General features: G+C 40.3%; 1 protein-coding gene across 1 annotated transcript; it reads left to right on the top strand.

Moving 5' to 3' along the window:
- The first annotated feature begins 1783 nt into the window (after positions 1-1783).
- nfkbil1 (NFKB inhibitor like 1) lies at positions 1784-11830 on the top strand. Its single transcript, XM_062973651.1, has 5 exons — positions 1784-1912; positions 4178-4479; positions 6669-6781; positions 7711-7828; positions 11102-11830. Exons 2-5 carry the CDS (start codon positions 4191-4193, stop codon positions 11641-11643), a joined length of 1062 nt encoding a protein of 353 aa, XP_062829721.1. The 5' UTR covers positions 1784-1912; positions 4178-4190; the 3' UTR covers positions 11644-11830.
- The last annotated feature ends 285 nt before the right edge of the window (positions 11831-12115 follow it).

Below are 12115 nucleotides of genomic sequence, written 5' to 3'. Positions count from 1 at the left end.
CCAATGAATACTGGAAGCTGTCGGCTATGTTTCAGAGGATGGAACCACCTCGGAGTGTTCTTTTTTCTAAGAAAACCCTATGAAATTCAAGTAGTCATCATAAGTCATCAGGTGACCTGAAGGCACACACATAAATCAAACCTGAATTCTTCCTGAAAACCAAGGTGACTAAGCTGAGACTGGCATACTTCAGTCATAGGAAAAGACATAATCCCAAAGAAAATACAATAATATTTGTAAGTACATGGTGATAGTAAAAAAAAAAAAACACACACACACACACACACACACATTTCAGTCAGATAGACTCTATTCATGAACTTGCAAGACCTGGGCAGGACTGTTGATAATAGGGTGATTTGAAGGTTTCTCATTTATAAGGGCCACCATAAGACAAAGTCAGCTTGATGGCAAGTAACATAATCCATTCTATTCAGGTCTTCTCTGGCCCCTTCCACACGGCTGAATAAAACCCCCCATTTTCTGCTTTGAACTGGAATATATGGCAGTGTGGACTCAGATAACCCCGCTCAAAGCAGATATTGTGGGATTTTCTGCTTTGATATTTTGGGTTATATGACTGTGGAAGGGCCCTCTGTTAAACCTCACTGGCTTCAATGGGCATTATTCTCATTGAATATCAGCATGAAGTGATGGTTCAAGTGTTGGATTATGATTCCAGGGTTCTAATTCCCACTCAGCCATGGAAACTGACCCAAGGTACATCTACTGTCGAATAAATGCAGTTTGGAATCGGGAATTTTATGTTTTTGTCGTCTTTGCAAAAGAGTTTTGATGCCTTTTCAAACTATAACTTCCAGGATTCCATAGCATTGAGCCATGGCAATTAAAGTGGGATCAAATGGCATTAATTCCACAGTGTAGATGTATTCTCAGTGACCTTGGGTGGGAAGAAAGAGCTACAGCGTGGAAAGTTTCTTGAGAGTGGGAAAATATTTTCATTTTTGACTCACTTGAAGTTTTTGCCACTCTTAAGATGGAGTACTGATTCAGTATTTATCCCTGCCATCTTTAAAGGAACACAGCAAATTTCATTTTGGATAACAACAACAAACGATTCAGGTTTCATGGGCCCCTTCCACACAACTGTATAAAATCCACATTGAACTGGGTTATATGACAGTATGGACTCGTATAACCCAAGCAGATATTGTGGATTATCTGCCTTGACATTCTGGTTTATATGTGTGGACCATGGAGATTGGTAGATGCCAGCTAAATATAGTTGCTTAAAACTAAGCTTCATACTATACCGCATATTTAAATATTCATATTTAAATATGATAGGTAAAGGTTTTCCACTGACATTAGGTCTAGTCGTGTCCGACTCAGGGTTGGTGCTCATCTCCATTTCTAAGCTGAAGAGCTGGCATTGTCCGTAGACACCTTCAAGATCATGTGGTCAGCATGACTGCATGGAGCGCCGTTACCTTCCCGCCAGAGTGGTACCTATTGACCTACTCACATTTGCATGTTTTCAAGCTGCTAGGTTGGCAGAAGCTGAGGCTAACAGCAAGCGCTCATTCTGCTCCCTGGATTCGAATCGCTGACCTTTTGGTCAGCAAGTTCAGCAGCTCAGTGGTTTAAATACAATAATTAAAAGCAAATAATGACAAACAATGAGGCATACCCCTTGCGTATAGAGTTGGAACCCTTTTTATCAGCAATAATTAATAGGCACTATTATCTCCATGTTCAGTTTCCTACTCGGACTGTAGAATTGAGAGCACCAAGTAAGGGCAAAAAGTAATAGAGTTCTACATTGAACAACGACTTGAAGCCACATCCGCCCTTAGTTGTAGGTTTCCGTTCCCATTAGAACACCCCCAGATCAAGGCGGAAGTGAGCTGCTTCTGAAAGGGAAAACCTTGGAGTGGGAGCGCTCTTAAAGGTAAACATGATGGGAGAAATAAAAGGAATATGTAAATTGGGGCAGAGATGGTTTAAACCGGGAAAGGGGATGATGGGATATAATTCTCCAGATGGTAGATTTAGAGGTTTCAGAGGTTTAATGAAAGGTAGAATGAAGGCATCTTAGATCAGTGTTTCTGTTGCTGATGGGGAGAGTAATGTCACTATGTAACACTATCTTTGTTCGTTGGTTATACATGTCATTTCTTAATTGGTTATATCATAAAACATGGAAAAAGTTTATTAAACTGTTTGCATGACATCCTGCTATAGATTTTCAATGAGTAACTCATCAAGTCTCAACCAATTCAACATAGTTTATAGCAGTCACAAAACAAAGTTTCTGGAGTATAACAACTACTTTCAAAGTAGGTTCCACACACTCAAACAGGAAATAATACTTTCAAACCAGGAACAGAATTTTATTTTCAAATTTTGTTACATAATGTGTTTCGGGAGCTGAAACCTCAAAAATTTTAACTTTTCCCAGCATGGGAAGTGTTACTGAAGCACTCAGCATGTGATGCCATAAATATTTATATTATTGACACATCTCCTAAGATCAGAAGCATATATAATACTAATTGTATAACATACTGGTAGTATATTATATATATTATGGTATAATAATATAGTACAATATAATAATATATAATAATAGAATCATAGAGTTGGAAGAGAACTCGTGAGCCATTCAGTCCAACCCACTGCAGGAAAATCGCATTCAAAGCACCCAGACAGATGGCCATCCAGCATCTATTTAAAAGCCTCCAAAGAGGGAGCCTCCACCACACTCCGAGGCAGAGAGTTCCACTGCTGCACAGCTCTCACAGTTAGGAATTTCTTTCTAGTTTTCCAGTGGAATCTCCTTTCTTGTAGTTTGAAGCCATTGTTCTACATCCTAGTCTCCAGGGCAGAAGAAAACAAGCTTGCTCCCTCTTCCCTATGACTTTCCCTCACATATTTATACATGGCCACTATGTCTCCTCTTCTTCAGGCTAAACATGCTCAGCTCTTTCAGCCAGTCCTTGTAGGGTTTGTTCTCCAGACCCTTGATCATTTTAGTCTCCTTCCTCTGGTCACATTCCAGCTTGTCAAAATCTCCCTTAAGTTGTGGTGCCCATAATTGGACACAGTATTCCAATACAGACTCATATAAAGCAGTTTAACTGCATTGAACTGCATTATATGAGTCTACACTGACCATATAATGCAGATTCAAATTGCATTATATAGTAGTGTAAGTAGGGCCTGGGACTACCAGAGATGCCTCAAAGCCCCCATCCTGACAAAGCATTATTATAATCACCATCAGCCCACTTTCCTCTTTTCATGAATAGTCAAAATGGAAAATTGAATAACTCTTGATACTTAGTTTTCAATAATTAGCTGCTTATTGTTCTCCAACAAGTAGTTGGGTGGCTGTATTAGCATCTACCTTACTCCATTACTATTTTCAAAGAAGTGCATGTATGGAATACAATTCCTGGTCAAAGAGAGATGGGAGTAGAATAGTAGACTTTTGTAATGGGACTCCTTATTGTCCATGTCATAATTGGGTTCAGGGCTGAAGCCCGGGGGGGGGGGGGTCGGGGTGTTAGGGGTTCAACCCCACCCCAATTTTTTCAGGTTTTTCCCTCCTAAAAAACTGGTTTATTCATGAATTTTAACTGGTTAACCAAATCCCCATGAGTGTCCACTGACGTTTATCTGTCTTTAGTGTCCATTGAAGTTTATTGATGGAAGCCTGATTTCTAAAATTATTTTGCATTATGGAACTACTCTTCATGATTCGCTAAAAAAAAGTTTCCAACCTTCAAACCTGGCTATGGCCCTGATTGGGTTGGAAGCATAAATAAAAGTTAAGCAAAAAGTAGAGAGGACTTTCAGAGATGGAGGAAGAAAAGATTATTGGAGCCAGCCTAGTACAGTGGTTTGCGTGTTAGAGCATGACTCTGGAGACAACAAATTGAATCCCTGCTCAGCCATTGGTGTATCTATACTATACAATTAATGCATTTTCACTGCCATGGCTCAAAGCTGTGGAATGATGTGATTTGTAGTTTAGTGAGGTTCCAGCAGTCTTTGGCAGAAAAGGTTCACCATCAGTTGGAGACAACTTGAAGACACACAACTAAAAGGTGTATTGCATAGCAAAGATGTCGTGGTAGAAAATTACCAAGATTTTGGAGGAGGAATTGGCACTGATCCTGTATCTTCTTTCCCTTTGTCTGTCAATACCCAGCCCTTTCAACAGCATGTCCACTCCCATTGCATTGAAGTCTCAGCGTCGTCTGTGGCGCTATGTAGATTCTGGCCATCGTCACAAGCTGCACAGGCTCCTGCGGCATCACAGGGAAACCTTGGATTTGGCTGATACTTCTGGAAACAAGAACCGGACTGTGCTGCATAGATCCTGTGCCCGGCAGGACCTCAAATCTGCAATCCTCTTGCTGAAGTATGGAGCAGATGCCAATGCTCTGGATCGGAATGGAGATACGGCTCTACATGTGGCTGCCCGGCAGGTTGCGCGCAAGGGAGGCACAGGTGAGACAAAGTGTGCTGGCCAGCATATATTTTGTTGCTTCAAATGTTTGGCCTGTCTCTGGCTATATCTGACCTGCTGATTCCAAAAATTGCACCAGTTTCCCCCTACCAGCTCTTTTTTTGAGATACAGAACATATGGGCATCTACCAGTCACTATCTGCTGACCCATAGAAAACCATGATAACCATATCTAAGAATGTAGAGCTAACGAAGGCTTTTCAATGCAATTGTTTGAATCAGCACACCTAAATAATCCCAGGAACAGGCCTAAAAACAAAGACACCAAGAAAAATAATTTTATTGGTTGAGTTGTGTTATGAATTGGGGCAGGTCCAACCCTGAAGTATAGTGAGGTAGCTGTTTCAAGTCTGTTGATTTTGAATATCATAAAAGGGGAGGAAATTCCTAGCTGTTTGCCTTTTTGTTATGGTATTTGTAGTGCTAGGAATTAGAAGAGTTGCTTGTGGGATTTTTTATCCTTAGGTGCCCAGATATTTTGAGACTCTGAATTATGTGGATAGACAGAATTTTATTTGTTGTTCCAAGTAACGAAAAAATAAAATAAAATAGAATTGGTGTGTTGCTGTGAGTTTTCCAGGCTGTAGGGCCATGTTCCAGAAGTATTCTCTCCTGACGTTTCACCCACATCTATGGCATGCTATAGATGTGGGTGAAACGTCAGGAGAGAATGCTTCTGGAACATGGCCCTACAGCCCGGAAAACTCACAGCAACCCAGTGATTCCGGCCATGAAAGCCTTTAACAACACATAGAATGGGTGTGTTGGTAGAATATTGGTTGCATCTCAGAAGGTAAACAACAATTCTGGCCAGCCCTGCTTTGAATGGAGCTGTGTAGCCAACACAGAGACACACAAACTGTCCAACCTTCTCTAGGGCTCGGCATTTTGTAATTTGTAGTTTGGTGAGGCACCAGTCCTCTTTGGCAGAAAAGGCTAAAGACTATAAAACTACAACTTCCATGATTCCATAGTATTTAGCCATGGCAATTAAAATGGTGACAAACTACATTCGTTATACAGTGCAGATGGACCCCTAGGTCTTACAGGATTCACAGTGAAACATTTCTGACCATTGCAGGAGACAGGTTTAAATTACCTGGTTCCATCTCCAACAAAACTGTCTGTACTTGTTGGCTCCAACCTCAAGGTTTTGAGCTCATGAGTCCTCTGCCTTCTAAGATGTTTTTGACATCTTCCCCTTTTACCAATCAGCTGTTGTCTTCCTTGAGAAATGAAACACTTCTCAAAACTCTTTAACACAAGAGAGGGAGCGTGTCCTACCCAGGATAGCTAATAGTGGGGGATATTGAAGTCCAGTGGCATCTGGAAAAGTATATGTTTTCCATCTCTGCTTTAACTCCCTTTTGACTAATATACAAGCATAATAATTCTGGATGTTTAATATCACAAAGTATGTGGAGAGGAACCCACATGAACACAAATGTAGTTTTATGTACTCATCATGATGCTTTAGTACTCAAAAGTATGTATACTGGGAGTGGGTTTTTATAGACATTAAAAGGAATCAAAGAAAAATAGGTATAATGTATCTATTTGACAACATAAAATATAGTGTGTATATTAAATCTAAGGCATAGATTGTTTGGTTTAGCAAGTTTGCACTACCATAAAATTCTAATTTATCTATGAACAGTTATATATCATTACAAGAAAATGTCAAACCCTTTTCCCCGGTTGGAGAAATTAAAATTTCTAAAATAAATTAGATTGTGTTTATAAGACCATTGATGATCTTTCAAGCATGCAACTGTTTACAGAATTAACAATATTACAAAACATGTTACCCATTAGTATGAACAGCAGTGTAAACTTTGACAGGGTCCCCCTTGTGTTTCTTTGTTGCTACTACAATGCAGAAAAATGAACTGTAGATCAGAGAGAGAGAAGCTGACTTTTTAAAACTGAAGTTCAGAGTATTCACTGTTATAGGATCTTGGGCCCCTTATACACTGCAATATAATCCAGATTATCAGACTGGACTATATGAATCTACACTGCCTTGTAAGCCAGTTCAAAGCAGATAATCTGGATTTTATATGGCAGTGTAGTAGAGGCCTAGGAAACTAAGTTGTCTCCCTTATTTGGCAAAGTAGTCACTAACAACATTGATTGTTAACTTCATTGTTTTTACACTTTTCTTCCCCAGTTTATGAAGACCTGTTTGTACCTTTGCGAAAACGTTGCCCTTCTGCCTTGAACATCCGCAACAGAGATGGAAAGACACCGGGGGACCTCCTGGGACAAACGGAAGAGAAATGGGTAACAGTCATGGTTCACCATATTGGCAATAACTGCACCCAGTCTCTGGGCACATACCCCTTTGGAAATAAATGGCAACCATAATCTTATTGAAAAGGAAAAATGATGTAATATCCGCTTGGCAAATATGAATCTCCATGAACATGTGGAGACCACCTTTTGAAAACCACTAGTCAAAAAAAGCATGACCTGGTTTGAAGTCAACCCTTTGAACAAGTGATATTCATTAGCATTTATGTAATGGCACACAGGTAACTGAGCTGTTATACTAAAGGACCATGCCACTACAAAAATATATTTGGTTAGCAGAGGATGGTTGTTTCTTTGAAGTTGAAATTGCAGTTGTAGTTTGTAATTGCCCAAAAGATATACACTCCCTTGAAACCTCTTAGTTTAGAATATGTACTCAGAGATAAAAAAACAAAGTCTTCTTTGAAAAATAACATCTTGTTTACTCACAAACAGCTTGTATTAATTCACCATACAGGCACATTTCTTATTAAAGTTCAGTTATAGATAGGATGTAGTTTCTTTCTGTATTGAGTACATCGGGTATCATTCTTAATCAAAAGTCTGTAGTCTTTAGGTATAGTTGTACTCACTGAAGTTCATAAGTCATACTTCTCTACTGAAGTTCAAACAGCAACATGCATCCACCTCCACTGAGGTGCAGAGCAAAATGGAGTCTTGAGTCTGAACATGCTCAGTACAATCACATGTCTATAACCCCTCCCACACCAAAGAGGTACAGTCAAACTGGCAAATCAATATACACATAGAATACAGGTTAGCAAATACGTACTATTAACAAGGAAATAGTGAAAGACTTGGGAGGTTGCTATTTCCAACACACCAGGCACAGAATTTTACCAGATTGGTTGAGTTTCAAATACTGACTTGAATTGCTGATATCTTTTCGTTGTTTGCAGTGTCCCCAGAAAGACTTTGGGAAAGAAGAGGATGAACGGGATGCCGAGAGGGAGTGGCAGTCCAAGCTTCTTGGTGAATGGGAAGATGAATATCAGGAGACTTTCTGGCAGTATGAAGGTGAGGTCTGGCTTTTTTCTAGGGTTAGAGTTTCTCATAGTGTCTGTTAGGGTGCCCCCCCCCCCTTTGTGAGATTTGAGATGGTCTGTGCTTTATTTTCTTTGGTTTTACTGGCTTCCTTTCTATATTTTAATAGTAGTCTAACACAGAGAGAAATACCACATAGAATCATAGAATTTGAAGAGATCACAAGGGATGCCCAGTACAACTCCATACTGTCATGCAGGAACACACAACCAAAGCCCTCTTGACAGATGGCCATTCAATCTCTCTCCTGGGCAGCATACTGCACTGTTGAATAGCTCTTACCATCAGGAAGGTCCTCGTAATGTTTAGCTGGAATCTCTATTCCTGTGGTTTGGAACCATTGCTTTGTGTCCCAGTGTCTGGAGCAGCAGAAAACAAAGTTGCCCCCACCTCAGTGTGACAATCATTCAAATATTTAAACATGGCTATCATGTCCCCTCATAGTCTTCTCTTTCTCAATCTAAACCTATCCTCAGCTGCTCCTCGTAAGGCTTGACTTCCAAACCTTTGATCATTTAGGTCAGCTTTCTTTGGACATTTCCAGTTTGTCAATATTGCTCTTGAGTTGTGGTGCCCAGAACTGGACTCAATGGTCAGTGCAATTCTGGGATGCATCAGTAAGAGTATAATGTCAAGGGAAGTCATCATCTTTGTTTTGGTCAGACCTTACCTATAATCACACTGTGTCCAGTTCTGGAAACCACAATTCAGGAAATATGGAAGGTGTCCAGAGAAGGGCCACCAAAATGATCAGAGATTTGAAAGTCAAGCCCTATGAGGAGCGGCCAAAAGAGTTGGGTATGTTTAACTTGGAGCAGAGAAGCCTGAGAGGGGGCATGATAGCTGTTGAAATCCTGAGGAGAGGGGGGGGGGGCAGGCTGTTTTCCTGATGTTCTGGAAATTAGGGCACAGGGCAATGGATTCAAATAGCAGGAAAGGTGACTCAATCTAAATATTGGGAAGAACTTCCTAATGGTAAGGGCCATTTGACAGAGTAATATGCTGCCTAGGAACATGAATGACTGGGCTTTAGCACAGCAGGTTAAACCACCAGCTGCAATAAATCTTGTCAGTCAGAGGTTGACAGTTCGAAGCCCGGGTCACGGTGAGCTCCTGGCCTTTAGCTCAGCTTCTGCCTACCTAGCAGTTTGAAAGCAAAATGTAAGTAGATAAATAGGTATCGCTTAAAAGCGGGGAGGTATTTTAAGGTACCCATAAGGAAATGCCAGAAAAATGCCGTGATTTGATCAAAGGAGGAAATTTTTGAACAAAGCTCTTTGAAGCGACAGCATCCCCCTGTGGCTGGAATTGAGCACAAGCCTCCAAGATGCTGAAGATGGGAAAAGTCTATATCTATCTATCTATCTATGTACAATTGTCTGCCTTGTCAATGTATAAATAACATTGAATGTTTGCCGCATACGTATGTTCTTTGATCTGCCCTTAGTGTCCTTCAGGGTGAGAGGGGTGGAATATAAATGCAATAAATAAATAAATAAATGGTGACATCTCCTTCTCTGGAGATTTTTAAGCAGAGGGTCATTGGCCATCTGTTGGGAGGGCTTTGATGATGCGTTTTTGCATGGCAGAATGGGATGGTCCTTGTGATCTCTTCCAACTCTCTGATTCTAAGTTGCAACCTACCGGTATACCAGGGGCCTTTCCCTGTTGACCCAGAATCAACCTTGAAGTTAAAACTGTTGACCCAGCCACACCTTTGGCTTCAGAAATCTGGGGAAATACTATTTCACAAGCTTGGATAACGTGGTCTATTTAGAGCTAGGACAAAAATCACCTGCACAGTCATGTTAGGGAATTATTTTATCAATGTCATTCCGGAGCAGTGAATGACGCTAACAGGAAAAAGGAGAAAAAAAGATGACATTGATTTACTGCAAGTTCTAGAAGTGTGATGGCAGGGAGAGAGAACAAGCAAGTTGTGAACCAGGAAGTCCAAAGTCCACTTTTCAACCTCTGATTTCTCTAGAGAGTTGATGGCAAGTTGCTGTTCCTGGCCTTAACCTTTCTGTCTGCATTTTGAGATATGAAAAACATTCTATATATTTCACTTGCACTGTCCACTATATCCCAGAAGTAAATCAGCTAGCTTTTTATAGATTATAGCAAAGTCTATGTGCAGATCATGAAAAAGTATACTTGACATGTTTGCAAGGGGCTTCTGCTGGTGATATTTGGGCCAGATTGAGAAATAGTCACTCATTAGTTATGTGAAACTTTGCCAAAGAAGGATGAAAGAAAATTCCTTGTTTATTATAAATACTAAAAGATATTATTTATTTTATTTATTTTTATTTAATGTATGTATTGCTTTTCTCACTCCTGGGGGAACTCAAAGCGGTTTACAACATAATAGTAGCAAAATTAAATGCCGTACATATGTATAAAGTCAAATCATATATCTAAAACAGTAAACATATAACTATGCATTAAATTCAATAAAACTATTAAACATGAGATAAAAACATTTAGACTTAAAAGAATTAAAACACCTAATACAAACATTAAAATCACGTATTTTATAAATATAATATAATAATATAATATTATTGTATCAATTCATTTGTGCTGCAAATAAAGATAACTGGTGGCGCTGCAGGTAAAACCACTGAGCTGCTGAACTTGCTGACTGAAAGGTCAGCGGTTCAAATCCAAGGAGTGGGGTGAGTTCCCACTGTTAGCTGCAGCTTCTGTCAACCTAGCAGTTTGAAAACATGCAAATGTGATTAGATTAATAGGTACTGCTCTGGCAGGAAGGATACAAAGAAAAATGAAGGAAAAAACACTGCCATAAAAGCCAGAAAAAAGAATGAGTTTTCGTTATATATAAAACTAAACTACAAGTACCACACTTTATCTACAATATACCATACAACGTAAACAATCTAAACAAATATCTGCTAAAACTAATTGATAATCCTCACATTCATTGCCTACTGATTTTACCTTCCCATTTGTTACTCTTTTTAAGTGTCACTTTATTTATTCACTTCTACTTTTCTATATCAGAAAACCAGTATTTGAAGACTGTCCCCAACTTTGATGCAAAAAAAAAAAATCATTAAATTTAGTTAAATATTTCTCTTTGATCAACATTGTCAATTTGTCCATCTTGGGTAATTTGCATGTCTTCCTCATCCGTTCTTCTTGTGTTGGTATATTTTGTCCTTTCCATCTCTCCCGCATCCCTTTTGACATTTCTTCTTTTTTCTTGTTGACCCTGCCCAGATGAATTCAGCACCGAAGGTCCAGACCCAGAAACCTTTGAAGACTGGGCTAACCGCATATTTCAGGAATACAAGAAAAAATGCAAGAAAGAAGAGGAACAGCATCACCGAAGGCCTAAAAAGGAAACCCCAAAACCTTCTGCAAAGTCATGGCGCCTCTTGGAAGAAGAGCGTCTGCTGTACGAGAAGCGCGCCCGGGCCAAAGAGGAGGAGTTGAAGGAGGCCAAGAAACGGCGCTATGAAGAAGGCTGCAGCCAGGTCTTCTCTAGTTCCAGTTCTCAGTCATTGCGTTATGCAGACATTCCCTGGCCATGCCCATCTGGGACACCTGAGCAGATGGCCACCGTGGCACTCCACGGCGTGGACCCTGCTGACCAGGGAGCTTACCGGCGCTTCCTCCGACGCCAGCAGGCCCTCTGGCACCCGGACAAATTCCTCCAGCGTTGTGGCACACGCTTAGCTGAAAAGGACCGGCGCCGGATTTTAGACACTGTTACTGCATTGTCACAAGCATTCAACCGGCTTGCTGAGGCTGCCAAATGACTGCAGAAAATGCTATCTTTCAAGCCTATGTGGCTGTGTTGTAGTCCTCAAATAACATTCTGGATTTTGACGTAAAGAAAAACAAATTGAAAACTTTACTATACTATGCCTTATATTGTTTATGTCTTATGGTTGTTGTTGTCTGTTGGGCCCCCAAAGTTATACTGCAATAAAAAAACAGGTTGAGTATTGTTGAAGGCTTTCATGGTTGAAATTGCTGGTTTGGTGTGAGTTTTTCAAGCTGTATGGCCATGTTCCAGCAGTATTCTCTCCTGACATTTCGCTTGCATCTGTGGCAAGCATCCTCAGAGGTTCTGAAGATGCCAGCCACAGATGTAGGCAAAACGTCAGGAGGGGATGCTGCTGGAACGTGGTCATGCACCCAGGAAAACTCGCAGCAACCCAGATTGATTATCCCTTATCTGGAGTTCCAAAATACTCCAAAATCCTCCAGTAAAGGATCCCCCAAATG

Source organism: Anolis carolinensis, chromosome 2, assembly GCF_035594765.1.
Source record: "Anolis carolinensis isolate JA03-04 chromosome 2, rAnoCar3.1.pri, whole genome shotgun sequence".
In the NCBI taxonomy this organism is placed as follows: domain Eukaryota; kingdom Metazoa; phylum Chordata; class Lepidosauria; order Squamata; family Dactyloidae; genus Anolis; species Anolis carolinensis.
The sequence above is the reverse complement of the archived record's forward strand: the minus strand, read 5'-3'. Positions and strand labels throughout refer to the sequence as shown.